Source organism: Myotis lucifugus, unplaced genomic scaffold (assembly GCF_000147115.1).
Source record: "Myotis lucifugus unplaced genomic scaffold, Myoluc2.0 scaffold_121, whole genome shotgun sequence".
NCBI lineage: Eukaryota > Metazoa > Chordata > Mammalia > Chiroptera > Vespertilionidae > Myotis > Myotis lucifugus.
Window position 1 is genome coordinate 3,159,253 of NW_005871169.1, and position 17,847 is coordinate 3,177,099.

The following is a 17,847-nucleotide window of genomic DNA, read 5'->3' on the forward strand; positions in this document are numbered from 1 at the left end:
AGAGTTACCAGACTAAAAGGATATGTGTTTTTCTATAGAAAGCATTTTGTTTCCCCCTCAAAGAACTATGCTTATACACAAAAATATACACAATTAAAATAACATAAGGGAGAAGAGATAAGTTTAGTATTTTTCCTTTTGAGTCAATTCATTCGGTTTGTTCATTAGCAATATGGGCAAGGTACTGGGGTGAGGGCAGGGAGTGCAGGTTGGAGTCGAGAAGGGAAGTGCCAATAACAGGTTGGATCAGACTCTGACTTCTACTTCTAATACCTTTTTCCTTCTACTGGCATAATGTCTGGAGAGTAAGTTTTCTAAATTTTAAGTGGTATATTGAGAAACATATTCAATGAAAAGTCCATAGTAAATTAAAAAACCCTAGAAAAATCTTTAGTCTTAGATTCAATTGTAAATAAAAAGTAAAGTTGCTGATCATCATCATCATCACCATTATCATCATCATCATCATAGCTGGGAATTATAAGAAAGTACTGGGTCTAGCATTGTGCTAAGTGCTTTGTATTTATCTCATTCAATATTCTTCACAATTCTTTCAGGTCTCAATTTTACAAATGAGGAAACTGAGACTTAACATATTAGATATTCAAGGTGATATGCTGAAGTATAAATTAATTTCAAAGTTAGAATCTACTCTCTTAACTGTCATACTTACGATATTATTTCTCTAATGCTAAATATTCTGTACTTAAAGGACATCTTCCAAAATTGCATTGATTGTCTGTGTACATCATATGCTGTAATTTTTATTTTTAAGCTAGAGGCCCAGTGCACAAAACTCATGCGGGGGTGGGGGGGGGCCCTCAGCCCGGCCCGTACCCTCTCCAATCCGGGATCCCTCTCGCAATCTGGAACCACTGGCTCCTAACTGCTCACCTGCCTGCCTGCGTGATGCCCTAAATGCTCCCCTGCCGGCCTGATAGTCATAACTGCTCTCCCCTGCTGGTCTTATCCCCCTAACTGCCTATCTGCTCTCCCCTCCTAGCCTGATGCCCCTAACTGCCTAACTGCCCTCCCCTCCTGGCCTGATCCCCTAACTGCCTATGTGCTCTCCTTTCCTGGCCTGATCCCCCTAACTGCCTATCTGCTCTCCCCTCCTTGCCTGATTGCCCTAACTGCCTACCTGCTCTCCCCTCCTTGCCTGATTGCCCTAACTGCCTACCTGCTCTCCCTTCCTCTCTGCACCCTTCAGACCCCCGGTGCAGGTGTGCTGAGAGCTCTCTGCCGCAGCCCCGCCCCTGTCCTGATTGATCATTACATGATGGCATCCCGGGCAATTTGCATATTCCTCTATTATTAGTATGGATTTAATTCCCTCCCCACAGTAACCTCATTTGCACTTGAAAAATGTGGAATTTACCATTAAAGAGGGTGATAAACCCCCAAAGTAAGAAAAGATTGCGTTATGGCAATACTTAATTGCAAGTTCAGAGAGTAACTATTTATAACAGGATTTGACCATTGCAGTTACTTCAGGCAATTCAAATGCCATGGTCAAAAAAGGAGAAGGAACTATATTAATCATGACCACTGTTTACTTTCTTACTAGGAGCCTGATATTGCTCTGAGCCTTTTACAAATATTAAGGGGCATATATTAAGGGTCCATCTTGCTCCTAAAGTTCAGACTTGCATGTCTAACTGCCTGCTTGTCATGTCCATGTGGATGGCCAATAGACAGCTCAAGTTTAACATGTCTCCAACTAAATGCCTCATCTACCACCCTAAACTAGCTGCTCTAACACCCTTTCCTATCTCAGTGGATGGTAACTCCATCCATCCAGTTGCTCAGGCCAAAAAATCTTATGATTATCCTGACCGCTTGGTTTCTTTTATACTCTACATCTAATCCATTAGGGTAGACTTTTGGCTCAACTACTTTCAAAACATGACCAGAATCCAGACAAGTCGCCATGTCCCTGCTCCTTCCTGGTCCGAATCACCATCATCTCTTGCAGGATCTCTGCAGTAGAGTCTCACTGCTCCCCTTATTTCTACCTCTGCTATTTCTACTGCAGTCAATTCAAATACAGCAACCAAAGCCTGTCTCCACACCCAAGTCAGATCAGGTCTCTCCTCTGCTCAGAACCCACCAATGGCTTGCCATTTCCATCAGAGAAAAAATTGGGGTGGCCCGTGAGGCCTCACCTGATCTCTTCAGATGTGGTCTTACAACAGCCTCATTTAAGAGAGGAGTGGGGAATATAGGTATCCACATCTTCAGATGCAAATTATATATATACACTAGAGGCCTGGTGCATGAAATTCATGCATGGGAGAGGGGGTGTCCTCAGCCCGGCCTGCACCCTCTTGCAATCTGGGACCCCTTGCCTTGGGTAGGGTCCCCAGGGCCTATCAGGGCTTTCCTTCCCCTGGCTGCTGGCAGCTGTCCCTGCCCCCACTGCTGCCACTGCTTGCCATCTATGTGGCGCTGCCCCTCCCCCCACCACTCGTTGCCTTCCTCTGCGGGCAACAGGCATGGGGTGCAATCGCTTGGCTGGCCTGGGCCTCCCTCTGTGGGGTGATCGCTGGCCGGCCCTGCACCCCCCCCCACAGCATCACTGGCCAGTGGACTGGACCTCCCTTTGTGGGGTGATTGATCACAGGACTCTACGATCGATCGCCCAGCAGAGGGAGGCCCTGCCCACTCGCCGCCGGCTGGTAACCTGGGCCTCCCTCTTTGGGGCGATTGATCACAGAGCCCCACCCCCACACCCCCATCGATTGCCCTGCAGAGGGTGGCCTGGGCCTCCCTCTGCAGGGTGATCATGGGGCAATGGTGGGCCCCCCTGACCAATCGCATTGCACCTGCCTTGGCTGGTCTGGTGCCAATGCGTGTCATAGCATGGTTGTCCGGAAGGTCATCTGGACGGTTTTTCTGCTGTTTGGTCATTCAGTTGATTTGCATATTATGCTTTTATTATTATAGATAATTGCTATTTATATTATAGGAATTATCTGAAGAATATCACCACAGGTAGAGATACTTTTCTAGAGGAAGACCAACATGTTCAATAAAATTCATCTACACATGAAAGTTTTAAAAGTAACCCCTGGGAATTTTTATCCTGTAGAACAGCATATAGAAAGGAGTGTGATTTTTGAGGGAAATGGTCCCTTGGTAAAATATTTAATTTTTTAAATATATATTTTATTGATTTTTTACAGAGGAAGGGAGAGGGATAGAGAGTTAGAAACATCGATGAGAGAGATACATCAATCAGCTGCCTCCTTGCACACTCCCCATCGGGGTTGTGCCGCAACCAAGGTACATGCCCTTGACCAGAATCGAACCTGGGACCCTTCAGTCCGCAGGCCAACGCTCTATCCACTGAGCCAAACCGGTCAGGGCACATTTAAAATTTTTATAGCCATGTGTAGGGGAGAAGATTTCCTCAGAGAAGCATTTAAGCTGGTATTTTGGACATTAGGAAAATGTAGTTAAAAAGGAGGCAGAAAATTTGCTGTCATTAAAAATCCAGGATAGCCTTGGCAGGTGTGGCTCATTTGGTTGGGGGTAATCCCATGCACCAAAAGATTGCCAGTTCTAGTCCCAATCAAGGCACATGCCTGGGTTGTGGGCTTGACCCCCAGTAGAGGGCATACATAAAGCAGCTGATCCATATTCTGCTTTCACATTGATGTTTCTCTCTCTCTCTCAAAATCAGTATAAATATTTTTTAAAAATTTAGTATATATAAGTACATATACATAAATATATAAATTATTTTTTATTGACATGTAATGATATAACACCCTCTGGATAACTGAACATTAGTATGTAGAAATTAAGAAATGAATTCATTGAAATTCTCCTTACTGAAGTGTAAAACCCATGGGGGGAAATAGTGTTAGTGCTCATGCATATTTTTCATAGGAAAGTCCTGGGGAAAAAAAAAGAATTTAGTATTAGATGTTAATGATGAGTAGGATGGGAAAATTTGGTGAAGCAGGAATAATAAACACTTAGTCATTATCAGGTATTTAGCAGCCCTATCTCATTTAATCTTTACAAACACTATATGAGGAAAGTATGATTATCCCCATCTTATAGATAAGGAAACTAAGTCTCAGAAAAGTTGAGGAGTTGTGAAGAAATCCAGATTGCGTTTGTCTTCATAAGCTATGCTGTTAGATCTTGCTGGCCTTTCTGTGATGAGAGCACCCATCCACAGCAGCTCCTTTCCTTCTCACCAGCACTTACCTACTGAGAAATCCACCCCATCACAGAGACATCGGGGAGCATCCACATCATGAATGTCTAACAAGGTGACTTAACCACATTAAATTGACACTCAGTTGGATGACTTCCCAGGACTGTCAAGGTGCTACTGAAGTTGCATTTATGCAAGTGACTTTTTTTTTTTCCATTTGGAGAAAGGATTGACCCTAGATGTCAGTATGGTATCATGGGAAAATGTACTCTACTTGACATCTTTCAGATAAGGATTAAACAGAGGTCTTGCCCCTCCCAGACATAAATGATCTCAAAGCTCTTCTTACATAAGTGTAGGTGTCAACCTCAGCCAGTTTCTGCTCATTCCATATTAGTCTACCCATGAATAATTATATTCTTTCTTATTTCAATCTTCCCCAGTCTTTAAGGTATTTTTCACCTCTTGCCCTAACAGTCAGTGAGGTGATTGTAAGATGCAGAAGAGCTCCTTAATACACTAGACAAAGTCCCTTCTCCAAGATCCATGATGTGATTGCAATGTCATTTGTACAATATCCTGGGATTTTCCAGGAGGAAGATCAGATTTTGTATCAAATATTTGTTGTTGTCATTCATATTATATTATTTCTTCTGTTGCATGTTTTATACTTTTGCTCTTCAATAAACAAATTCTGTCTATATAAGGAACAGGCATAAATTTATGACAAACATATTGCCATTAACTAAGAAAATGGTATCTAAAGTGATTTGCCTATCTTTGTTTTCAGAATATGGTTATCATTTATTAGAGTTTTAAAGTTGCCTGGCCAGTTGTGGCTCAGTGGTTGAGTGTTGCAACCTATGAACCAGGAGGTCATGGTTCGATTCCTGGTCAGGGCACATGCCTGGGTTGCAGGCTTGATTCCCAGTGTGTGTGTGTGTGTGTGTGTGTGTGTGTGTGTGTGTGGGAGTGGGGGAGGGGTGCAGGAGGCAGCTAATCAATGATTCTCTCATCGTTGATGTCTCTATCTCTCTCTCCCTCTCTCTTCTCTGAAATTGATAAAAATATACCTCAAAAAATACAGTTGACTAAAAGGCAGGACAGTTGATTCTCTTTTTATTACCTCTTTATAGACTTCTAGATCTTATCCAAGTGCTGAGGGGTTTAGTTTAATGTCAAATGCACTCTGAATGGGAGCCAGGAACTCTGTGTGAAGTGATAATATAGAAAGGGTCTGTCGACTATCTAGACAGAAAGAACTAAGGAGCAGAGGAAAGGATGTGATTCATGGGTGTGATCAAGATGATAATAATGCCTAACATTTGTCTTGGGCTTTACAGTTTCAAAGAACTTTCAAATATATTATTTTATTTCATACATTCAGGCACACCTGCACGAATTAATTCACCAAATATCTAGTTGTACTATCACCCACCTGTGCCAGCCTCTGTGCTACAGATATACATAAGAAATGTGTGCTACTATCTTAAGGAACTTGAAGTCTAAGGAAAGCGATAGATATTTAAACTAATAATTACAATTAAATGTGTTGAAAACTTTTTATTGTGCAAATAAATACAAAGTATTATAAAAGAATAATTAAAGGAGTAACTCATTTGAGTTGAGTTTTGAAGAAGACTATTCAGATGAAAGTTGGTGGGGTTCAGGTGTTGGGTGAGGGATGGACAATAACAGAAGAAAACTGTTGAGAGGCAAAACAAACAAAAAACACAAACGTTTTATTCTTGAAGGTAAGGATGTAATTATCAGAGCTAAAGTACATAAGAAAAGAAGCATTCACCCATTCATCCTTCTAGTAAGAAATTGTTGATCATCTATTTACTGTAAGATATGAGATAGGAAAACAAAGACAAATAACACACAGTCCCATCCTTCAAGAAGTTCAGTGTCTATTAGGGAAAAGAGACATGGACACAAATAATAACTTTACAGACCATACTGAGTGTAAGAGCAAAAGTACTACTAGGAACTGGGCTGGCACAAAGGAGATAGTGAACACTGCTTGGTTTGTCAGGAAAAGCTTTGTAGAGAAGAAAACCTCTCTTGGGTTGCATTTTGAAGAAGGATTCTGCCAAGTTGATAGGGAGAATGGGGTATACCCAGCTCAGGGATTAGCTTGTGTGAGAAGCATGGAAGGACAATCAGTAGAGCACACTCAAGGTCATGGTCAGTGTAGCTTTGCCCCAAATTCTAGAGATGATGGGAAATGAGGTGGAGGGATGGGTGGAGGTCAGATGACCAAGACTTTGGCTATTGTGCTGCAGGTGAAGGGGAACCATTGAAGAGTTGTAAGTCAGGGCCACGGAAAGCATCAGATTTGCATTTGGACACATCAAAATGGTGGCAGTGTGGAGGCTAGATCAGGGAGCAAGGCTAAGGAAGTGATTCCTGTTTGGAGACTATTACAATAGTTTAGGTGACAAACAAGGACATGAATTAACAACAGAGGATGGATAGGAGGTAGACAGGTCTGATCACATGTGGATCCAGGGGAGGGAGGGAGGAATCTAAGCTGACATCTGAGTGAATAATGCCATTAATCAGACTAGGACAAGGAAGAGAAAGAGTAAGCGATGAGGCACTGTCGCCATTGTGACAGCGCTGGAGGAGAATCAGGGTCTGTCTTGGGGAGTTGATTAGATATTGACGTCCTTAAATGCCACCAAGAATATGAGAGGAGCATGTTCTGAAACTCATAATGAACTGGTGAAGTAATTATGCTGCATATTAACATTATCGCATAAATGAATGAACTAAAGCTACAATCTTTTAAGTGATCAAGAACCCAGGTATTCCTACCCCTCTCTAGTGTGCTTCACTATACTGCCCTGTGACCTTGTAATTCATCAGCCATGCCAATCTGTGAATTCCTGGGCCTAGAAGGCGAGCAGGAGGGCAACTCTATTTGAGACCAGACTAGCTCAGGGCCTGACACAGGGAGAAGCACAGAATACATTCAATGCTAAAATTTATGAACTTGACTAAATAATTTTTAAACTGGCATACAAATGTAATAATAAATGGATGCTTATATATAACTGATTTCTTAAAAACAATGTTGAATCGTTTATTATTATAAAAACTATTTACCACCTCTTCCCACTTAATTCCTCAATTTAAAACCAATGGATGTTGCCCTAGCTGGTTTGGCTCGATGGATAGAGTGTTGGCCTGTGGACTGAAGGGTCCCAGGTTCGATTCCGGCCAAGGGCACATGCCCGGGTTGTGGGCTTGATCCCTAGTGGGGGACGTGCAGGAGGCAGCCGATCAATGATTCTCTCTCATCATTGATGTTTCTATATCTCTCTCCCTCTCCCTTTCTCTGTAAAATCAATAAAATATATATTTTTTAAAAAAAGAGTTCACTCTGGTTGGTGGGCTGACTAATCTCCATGTAGAGCTAGGAAGCATGAGAGGTTTAAAAAAACCAAAAAACAAAAACAACCAAAAAAACAATGGATGTTTGTACAGATAGTGTTATGTGGGATTCTTTGTTATTTCATGAGTTTTTCAACAACTACTCAAAAGCACCTAGAACTATTCATGTAATAAACTAAAATTAATTTTAAAATATTTATATCATGTCTAAAATAAATCTATAATAATAAAAGCATAATATGCTAATTAGACCGGACAGCTGAATGACCTTCCGGACGTCATCCTGGATGTCCATACGGATGAAGCCACCGTGGCAGGGGCCAAGGCAAAGGCAGTTAGAGGCAACCAGGCAGGCAGGCGAACAGTCAGGGGCAATCAAGGAGGCAGGCGGAAGGATTAGGGGCGATCAGGCAGGCAGGCGAGCCGTTAGAGGCGATCAGGAAGGCAGGTGAGCAATTAGAGGCATCAGGCAGGTAGGAAGAGTGGTTAAGGGTGATCAGTCAGGAAAGCAGAGGCAGTTAGGGGTGATGGCGAGGAGTTGGCAAAAATCAGGCTAGAAAGTAATTAGGAGCCATCAGACAGGCAGGAGAGTGGTTAGGGGCAATCACACAGGCATGCAGGTGAGTAGTTCGGAGCCAGTGGTCCCAGATTGTGAGAGGGATGTCCAACTGCCGGTTTAGGCCCGATCTGCTACAGATCGGGCCTAAACCGGCAGGACATCCCCCGAGGGGTCCTGGATTGTGAGAGGGTACAGACCGGGCTGAGAGAACTCCCCACACCATGCATGAATGTCATGCACTGGGCCTCTAGTTAATATATAAATTCCTATAATCTAATAAATTAAATGTTAATATAATTCTAAAACCCTACTTATGTATATTCTTATACTGCTAATGGCAGTTCCATCTTGATTATAAAATATGCAAAATTTCTTAATTGATAAATTTTAAATAATTTATTTTAATGTCAAAATAGAAACTACTAAATAGAATGATATACATTTTTAATGGTGGCCTAAATATCATTTATGGTTAGACAGTAAAATGTGTTACTTCAATGAAAAATTAACAGAAACTTTGGCTTCACACAAACTTCATACCCTCATTTAAAATGTGCATTCACATTATACTCTACTTTATCCCCATTTATGTAGGAACTTTAAAGATTCATTCTTCTTTTTCATAGGATTCTTTTTGTGTCAAGGCATTACTTTCATGGAACAGTCTTTTCAATATTAGAGAATAATTGGGAATGAAAAACAATGGAAAATAATTCAGATTGCCATGTATTTATTTCCCTTTACCCCTATTTGAACAAGCGTGTTTCCACCACACTATTCATTTCTCTGACTGCTTGGGCCCATACCAAACAGCGATATTTAATGACATCATAGGAAGGAATGATGTCACACTTTCAATATGATGACTTAAGTGCAGGCTTAAGCAAAAGGGACAGATGGGAGAGAAACCCGTGTCTGGATTAGACTAAAATTACAAGTTGGCTCTGAATTGTGAAATGTAATTAAAACTTAATTTTAAAATACATTTTGTGGGTTATACACCCTAGGAAGAGCTTTTAACCATATGAACTTTCCAGCTGCCACACAGCACAAAAGAGGCTGCGTTTTTCATATAAGGCGATACACAGTTCAAGGAATGATGCTATTGAGGAGAATGAAGATAAATCTCATAGACATGGCAATCCTATTTGTTAAAATGTCACATTTCATGGGAATGGTGTCAGAGTTGTAAAAAACTGCTTTAGAAGAAAAAAAATTACTAGGGAAGGGTTTGGTGGGTGTAACGTACCGGAGAGAATGCATGACCAGTGCATGCGCTGGCCCTGACAGGGGCTGCTTGTCCACATGTCTCTGTTAAAGAGTGCAATTTGGGATATTGAACAAATACCAATTACAAGCATAACCTAATTGCATTTTATTCGGCACTTTTATATACATTGTAAAGTGTTGCTACATATACGTTCCTCACACATTTCTCTGGCTTTTCTTTTTAAATAGGTCCTGTCTTGAAAGGAAGTCCAAGAGAAACAATAATGGGGGCAATTTGCATACTTAAAAGGTTAAAAATAATTTTTCTTAACCCCTTCTGACACATGAGCAAAAGATTGGGAGGATTAAGTGACCTCAATGTTACACAGCAAATAAGTTCTGGTGTCAGAGCTAGATATATGCATCGTGACCCCAGCACCCCTATTTCTCATTGTCCCATGCAGACATAGATCAGACATTGTATTAACGAAAGCATAGCTGCTGCCGATGTCATCTCGTGATTTTAACCTGAAATGTATTCAAGGTGTGTGTTTCTATGTCAGTGAGTACTCTACAAGCCAGTGTAGGTTTTTATGTGAAATTTAGTCACATCATACCCAAGTACATATACAAGTAGCCATGCCATGTAAGACATCTATTTTTTATATTTTCCTATCATCTGCCATAGTAATAGCAGATGAAATGTCAGTGAACGTTGGTAAATGGGAAAAGAGAAGTGGTATTAGCAAATATTTTCTTTGAAAAAAATTCACTTGCTTTTCAGGTCCCTCTCTGCATTATTGCCTGAGTTAAGTTCTCATTCTGTGGTTAGATCTGAGTCAATATGAGTAGATAAGTTGTCTTTACTGTACTTAATATGTACAATGTACATACTATATAATGCACACTCACTTCCTTCACTGAATACTATACATTGTGCACATAATGCGTGCATATACATAATCCTAATAATAAACTGTTAAGAAATACAGCACTGTACACACAGGATTCTAAATCTTTACACCATTTCAGGTGCATAACATTCTTATTGTGTGTGTTTTTAAGTAAGTGCTACCATACTATTTAGATAATAAAGATGTTGTGCTCAATTTAAGTTTGTCAAATATTTGTTTTAGAATAATTTAATATTACTTCACTAGTATTCATAGAAATTAAAAGTGTACAGTTCCAAGGATACCAGATAGTCATTTTTTATGGCTTTTCAAAGATACCTTGAGGTTAAGAGTCACCATCATCATAATTAAATAAAAAATTTTGAAGGCAGAGAATGGGTCTTGCTCCCTGCTACCTCCCAGTGTCTAGTTTATGATAATTAGGAATTCAATGAATATTTGTGAGAAGAAGGAAGGAAAGAAGGAAGAAGAAAAGGAGGGAAGGAGGGGAGGAAGGAGTGAAGGAGGGAACGAAGGAAGGAAGGAAGAAAGAAAGGAAGGAATATTCTACTCCATCTAATTAAGAGCATGAAAAAATGTTTCAAAATTTTATTCTTTAAAGTGCTGGGTAGATTTGCATAGATAACTAGGGTTAAAGAGAATAAAATGTGTTGTTAGCCCATGGTCTGTGTCTTCCCTTTGCCTCTGTCAGAAACCTTTGGGTCAAATTCTTCAACCTTCCACAGGGAGCAATTTTCAAAGACAGAAGATGTGGTATTTTCCTGAACTTAATTATCATTGTGTCCCTCCTCAAACTCTAGGCCCTGGATTTCCATCAAGGCCCTTTGGTTTGTTAAATAGGGAACCAAGTAGAAAAAAGAGTGAGGCATACCACCTATCAGGTGCCTTCCCCAGAGCTCAAAATGATATATTCACCCCTATGTTCATAGCAGCACAATTTACAATAGCTAAGATTTGGAAACAGCCTAAGTGTCCATCAGTAGATGAGTGGAATACTACACTGCTGTAAAAAAGAAAGAACTCTAACCATTTGCAACAGCATGGATGGACCTGGAGAGCATTATGCTAAGTGAAATAAGCCAGTCGGAGAAAGATAAATATCACATGATCTCACTCATTTGTGGAATATAATGAACAACATAAACTGATGAACAAAAACAGATACAGAGACAGAGAAGCATTGGTCAGACTGTCAAACCCCAGAGGGAAGGTAGGGAGGGTGGGGGTAAAGGTGAGAGATCAACCAAAGGACTTGTATGCATGCATATAAACCTAACCAATGGACACAGACACCAGGGGGGGTGAGGGTATGAGTCGAGGGGGGAGGGTGATGGAGCAATGGGGGGATAAGGACACATCCTATATAATAAAAGGCTAATATGCAAATAGACCAAATGGCGGCAGAACAACCGAAACAACTGAAACAACTGAACAACTGAACAACCGTTCACTATAACATGTGCTGACCACCAGGAGGTGTGTGTGGAACATGGCAGGCATTGGCCGCAGCGGGATGGTGGAGCAGGTGAGCGGGGGTGCCAGACCAAGGCGGGGTGCCAGTCACTGTCATCAGGGTGAGCCTCTGATGGTTACTGAAAATCTTTGCTCCGTGTGCTGCAGTCCCACCCGGTGCTTGCATCTGCTGCTGGTGCCGGCCTCAGTCACTCTGGGAGCGCCGGCAGTGGCATGAGCGGGGCTGCTGGCAGACAGGGGACCATGGGGACCGGGGCCATGGCGGTAGGGGCTGGGCAGTGGTGCGGAGGGTAGGCTGAGACCTGCCCCTGTGCTACCACATTTCCTTTCAAGGTGCACGAATTCGTATGTAATACTTTAATCAATAAAGAAAAAAAAGAAAGAAAAAATGTAATTGATAAATAGTTAGTACCCAAATACCTTCTAGTCATGTTGCTTCACCCAACTTCCTGGGTAATGAAAGAACTATGCTGAGATAAAAATACCTACAGCTACTCTCTAGCACATTAAGGATAGAACTTCCTTGGAGATGAATCACAAAAAGACTCTCTGTGGGGTGTCTTCCTTGGTCACATATAGCCTGTTAGACCGGGGACAGAAAGCAGTTCTGTGATTCCGTGCCACCTGGAAATGTGGCTGAAGTTTTAACAGGTAGTAGAACTATAATAAATGACTAAAAGGCATAAAGTCTTTGTGGATGAAAAGCCCAAACAGGAATAGAAATGCTGGTGTTATTTTCCAATAAATGTTGACTTTGGGTGGCTGTGCCTGTCAAGGGCAGCCCCCTCTGAGTTTCCCTGGGGTTACATTCACAGCCATCCACGGGCACTTCCAGAGGCCCATATTTCTTAAAGAGAACAGATGGCCAGGGGAGGGCCCAGACACAGAAGCAGATTTATCTTGTCAGGCTGTTATCTCCAGGTAAATGACCTTAAGCAGGTCACAAACGGTCACATGACAACAATGTGGTTCAGAGGTGTCCTAAGGTGATGGCCATTCATTAACTCTTCCCTCTCAAGGTCCCAAAGGCATACAGCAGTCTGTTGTTGCTGCTGCCGGTGTGTGTGGTGTGTGTGTGTGTGTGTGTGTGTGTGCATGTATTTTAAGGTGAAATGCCTTATGCATGAATGCTAGTGAAGACCCATATATTTTCAAAAACATTTAATTGCTTCAATGCGATGTGGACATCCTGGAATATTTTATTGCATATTTTTAAATGACAAAAATCCTACCTGAAGGGGATAAATGAACGGTCTTATAGGCAGTCAAAGCTGAGCGTCCCACTGGAAAGCCCAGTGTTCTAAAGGGGCCGTGGGGCTAGCCAGCGCCTGGACTTGTTACGTCACAATCACAGCAGCCTGTGGGTTCAGAACCTTCTCCTTTATGCCTGAGAAACATGGTGGGAGAAACAGAATGATTTTCTGGGTGTGTTGTATTTTTGTTTCTTTTTCCCCCTGGAGGCCTTGTTTTCAGGATGCTTTCCTTTTTGTGTGCTGTCTGTGCATTTTGTTGCATGCAATACATGCCCTTTTGTGATTTGTCCCCATTATACACGCCCTTGCCCTTTCAGTGAAGATCAGATTGTGTGTGCCGCCCAGCAGACCTCAGAGAGTCTGTGAAAGGCTGACCTAGTCAGACCTCAGGCTGGCCACGGTCTTGCTGGGAACAGTCACTTCAAAGAGCTAAAGGTGCCTGCATCTGCCTCCCTGATTATTTTTTTCTGTTACTTTATTCAATTTGTTTTTCCAAATGCGCTACTTTTTCTAAAGCCATTTCCCCTGGTTGCCTCTCCTCTGAAATGTTCATCCTTCTATATATATATATATATATGCCAGGCACTGGAACCTGAAAATTCCCTAATATAGACACAGAAGGGGTGGCTGTTCTAGAAATGGCCTCAGGATTTTCTAGGATGCTCAGAGTTTGTCTGATCTCAGATCAATTTCTCCATCCCATCCTGAGCCATTCTAGAGGGAGGCACTGAAATGGCAGCCAGTGAGAATCAGATAGTGTAACTTTATTGTTTAAAAGAAAATACATATAAATGTGCATATACATATATGTATATGTATATATGTTCTTTGATTTAATGAACAAGGAGTATATAGATATAATGTTTTTATATTGATTTTATGAGCCAACGGGCAGTAAGAACTACGGGCTGTAAAAACCAGTGTGGATTGGGGCTCAGTGACACAGAGTAGCTGTAGGTATATGGTTTGATTCTATGAGCAAGGAAGTTCTACTATGCCAGGGGTTAAGATTGTTTCATAATTTCCAATGGAAACTTATTTTCTATTAGTGTCAAGCATAATTTTCTAACTTACCTATAAGTCTAACTATAAACAGCGCTAGCAAGCTTCTTCCATAATAATCACTGAGAAGCAGTTTCAGGCAGTCTGGCAGACTAAACATTCACAGAAAACCTTCCAGGATAGTACAAGTAAAATACTGCATACAATGAAAGGGAGGAAAAACATATTTTTAACTGCTTGGTTCAGATGGTGGGAAAATAAAGGACGTGCTTGGGGTGCAGAAACAAGGGAGCAGGAAAAATGAGCAGTAAGGGGAAACCCAAAACTATCACCATCCTGGGGGATCCTAATGGGCCCATGATACAGAGCCAGGGCCAGAGCGGGCAGGAGAGCCCCAGCCAGCACATACAGGCAGCATTCCTCTCATCCAAAAGCAACACCCATGTGGATGGACTAGTTAAAAACTGGCCCACAGAGGGAGTCTTTGGAGCGTATGTCATTTTAACCTTGTCTTCTGGTGAAAGGGAGGCCGGTTGAAAAAAAGTCTCCTCTGAGAATCCATAACCACAAGCCTGCACTCACTGAATTTAGGGGCCAGAATCCATAGCACCTGTGTGGTTCTAAACCCTTCAAATCAAAAGTTTAGTTCCAAAAGTCACAAAAAGACAAATACCGTATTATTCTACTGTATAAGGTACCTAGAGCAGTCAAATTCATAAAGAGAGACAGGTGGTTGCCATGGGTCTAGGGTAGAGGGAATGGGGAGTTGTTGTTTAATGAGTGTAGAGTTTCAGTTCGCAAGATAAAAAGAATTCTGGAGATTGGTTGCATAATAATGTGAATGTACTTAACACAACTGAACTTCATGCTTCAAAATGTTTAAGATGGTGCCTGGCTGGTGTGGTTCAGTGGTTGAGCGTTGCCCCATGCATGGAGAGGTCATGGGTTCCATTTCTGGTCAGGGCACATGCCCGGGGTGAGGGCTCTATTCCCAGCCGAGGGCGTGCCAGAGGCAGTGGATCCATGTTGATGTTTCTCTCTCATCGAGGTTTCTATCTCTCCTTTTCCCTATATCTCTCTCTAAAATCAATAAAAACATATTTTAAAATGTTTAAGATGCTAAACTTTATGTTATATATATTTTACCACAAGTTATACAATTTTTAAAAAATTTAGTTTAAAGTTTGACCCAGTAATCTCACTTCTAGGAATATCTCCCAAGAAACCAGAAACACCAATCAGAAAGGACATATGCACCCATATGTTCATAGCAGCACAATTTACAATAGCTAAGATTTGGAAACTGCCTAAATGCCCATCAGCAGATGAGTGGATTAAAAAACTGTGGTACATCTACACAATGGAATAGTACACTGCTGTAAAAAAGAAAGAACTCTAACCATTTGCAACAGCATGGATGGACTTGGAGAGCACTATGCTAAGTGAAATAAGTCAATCAAAGAAAGATAATTATCACATGGTCTCACTCATTTGTGGAATATAATGAACAACATAAACTGATGAACAAAAACAGAGAAGCATTGAGCAGACCATCAAACTTCAGAGGGAAGGTGGGGAGGGGGAGGTAAGAGATCAACCAAAGGACTTGTATGCCTGCATATAAGCATAACCAATGGACACAGACACTAGGGAGGTGAGGGCATATGCTGGGGGGTAGGGGTGGCTGGGGAGAGGTCAATGGAGGAAAAAGGAGGCATATTTAATACTCTATGTAATACCTTAAACATTAAAGAATTAAAAAATAAATAAAGTATACTAGGTTAGAAGTGCCCCCTAACTACCTATAAGAAACAAACAAAGCAAAACAAAAAATAGGGGGCAGTACTCAACCCAAGACTCATAATAATTTTCAAGGAATCTAAAGACCACAAAACATTTTTTAAATACAAGGAAATAACCTCATATGAACAAGAGCCAGAAGAATTAACAAACTAAAAAGTTAGAGTAAAAAAGAAAATAGAAATTAGATTTACTAATTATAAGGTAAACATTGTATGCACAATATTTTTTAACACTTGAGTTGAAAACATGTTGAAGGGGAAAACGTGTGTCAAAATTAACCATGCAGATTTGAAAAGAAATAAAGAAAAACTATAGTTCTTAGTATTATACTAGTAAAGCAAATTGATAGTCTAAGCAACAGATCGCTTTCAATGGAGACAGAAGTAGAAATAGGAAGATAGAATTGAAGAAATTACAGTTCAAAGATGAAAATAAATGGAAATATGGAGAAGATGTTAAGAGACATGGAGGACAGGTAATTAGATCCTACATATATCAACTTGGAGTTTATGATGCAAATATAAAGAAAATATGAATGAAGCAATATTTGAAAAGACAAGGGCTGAGGTTTTCCAGAAATAATGAAAAACACATCCTCATACCCAAGATGTACCCAATTTAGAAGTAACTGTAATGTATTAATACATTTATACAGTGTTAATTCCTTAATCAATTCAATCTAAAGGCTAATGTGTAGCCTTTGCAACATTGTTAGGCTTATTCACAAGATTAACTCCAGCTAACATCTGCTTATATAGTCAGCTACTTTGCTGTCCCCTACACATCTAATCATCCATAATCATCTGGAGGTTTGAACTAATCCTATATAATAAAGAGCTAATATGCTAATTATACTGTCCGGACGACCTTCCAGACGAAGCTGGGGTTGTGAGGGCAGGCCAGGGCTGGGAGGGGCGTCGAGGGCTAGCAGGGGCTGCGAGGGCCGGTCGAGGCAGCCAGGGCTGTGAGGGCCGAGCCCCTTGTGCAAATTTCGTGCATTGGTCCTCTAGTTTGTACATAATTTGCTTACCTATCAAGATGCGACATAACTGTTTTGGAGATGTCCATACCTACTTCTTGTAATATTCGGATAATCTGAAAGGGTGCACTTGGATTCTTTCCAGGATGAATGATAACAGGACAGCCAAGCTGAGCCTGGGCATGAGCAGTTGCGTGAAGTACCTTCCTCTCGCTCTCAGTCAGAGGCCAGGAGCAACCAATTTCTCCAATAACACCACACTTGATGCTGGTGCCATCCGCTCCGTGGAGAATTTCATTAATGAGGACATCAGTAAGCTAAGGAAGGGTGGGAAAGAAAATACCTCATAGACTGTGAAACTTCTCAACAGAGTATTGCCACAGTATGTTAATGAACTTATTCATTAGTTATTCATTCTACAAAAATGTATTCATCATTCATTCCATTAATATTGGTTAAGGAGAGAGGCATTTTGCTGGCCATATCTCAAATTCAGCAAGTAATTCTAAATCAAAGATTCATTAATATCTTATTGTGATTATTTAGCAAGAAACATATAGCTTTAGGAGCTATTGGGGGGAAAATATGACTTAATGAAAGTATATTCAGATGAGAAAAAAATCTATAATTTAACCAGAGAAGCATCTATATATATAAAGAGCACGGGTCTGTAATGACCGCAGGCTCGACCAAACACTGGAAGTCAGTGCTGGCTCAGCAACCCAGCACTGACTGCCAAGGGGGCTGTGGATCAGGCCCAGAGAGAGGCCTGCAGAGAGAGAGGCAGGGTCTAATCCACAGCGTCCATCGCAGCTGTTGATCAGCCATTGCCTCTCCCTTTTTCTCCCGGCTTCTCCAGTAGCCCCGCTTCTGTTTCTCCTGGGCCTCCTCGGGGGCTGCTGATCAGCCCCGCCTCTTTGATAAGGCCCAGAGATAGGCCCAGAGACTCTGACTGGCATAGAAACCGACCACTCAGAACCAAATCTGGGTGAAGTGCCAGGAGCCAATGGCTGCCTAGGAGGCAGAGCTTGTGACGCTGACTGGCATAGAACCGACCAATCAGACCCTAATGTGGGACCGCT

At 41.4% G+C, this 17,847-nt stretch overlaps 1 protein-coding gene across 2 annotated transcripts in view; it reads right to left on the reverse strand.

Moving 5' to 3' along the window:
- Positions 1 to 17,847, reverse strand: part of PTER (phosphotriesterase related) — a 71,928-nt gene that overhangs the window by 10,218 nt on the left and 43,863 nt on the right. For both annotated transcript variants that reach the window (XM_006093736.3, XM_023758087.1), the window contains one exon: positions 16,817 to 17,082. In XM_006093736.3, the coding sequence (XP_006093798.1) occupies positions 16,817 to 17,082 (266 nt within the window). The remainder of the gene's footprint in view (positions 1 to 16,816; positions 17,083 to 17,847) is intronic.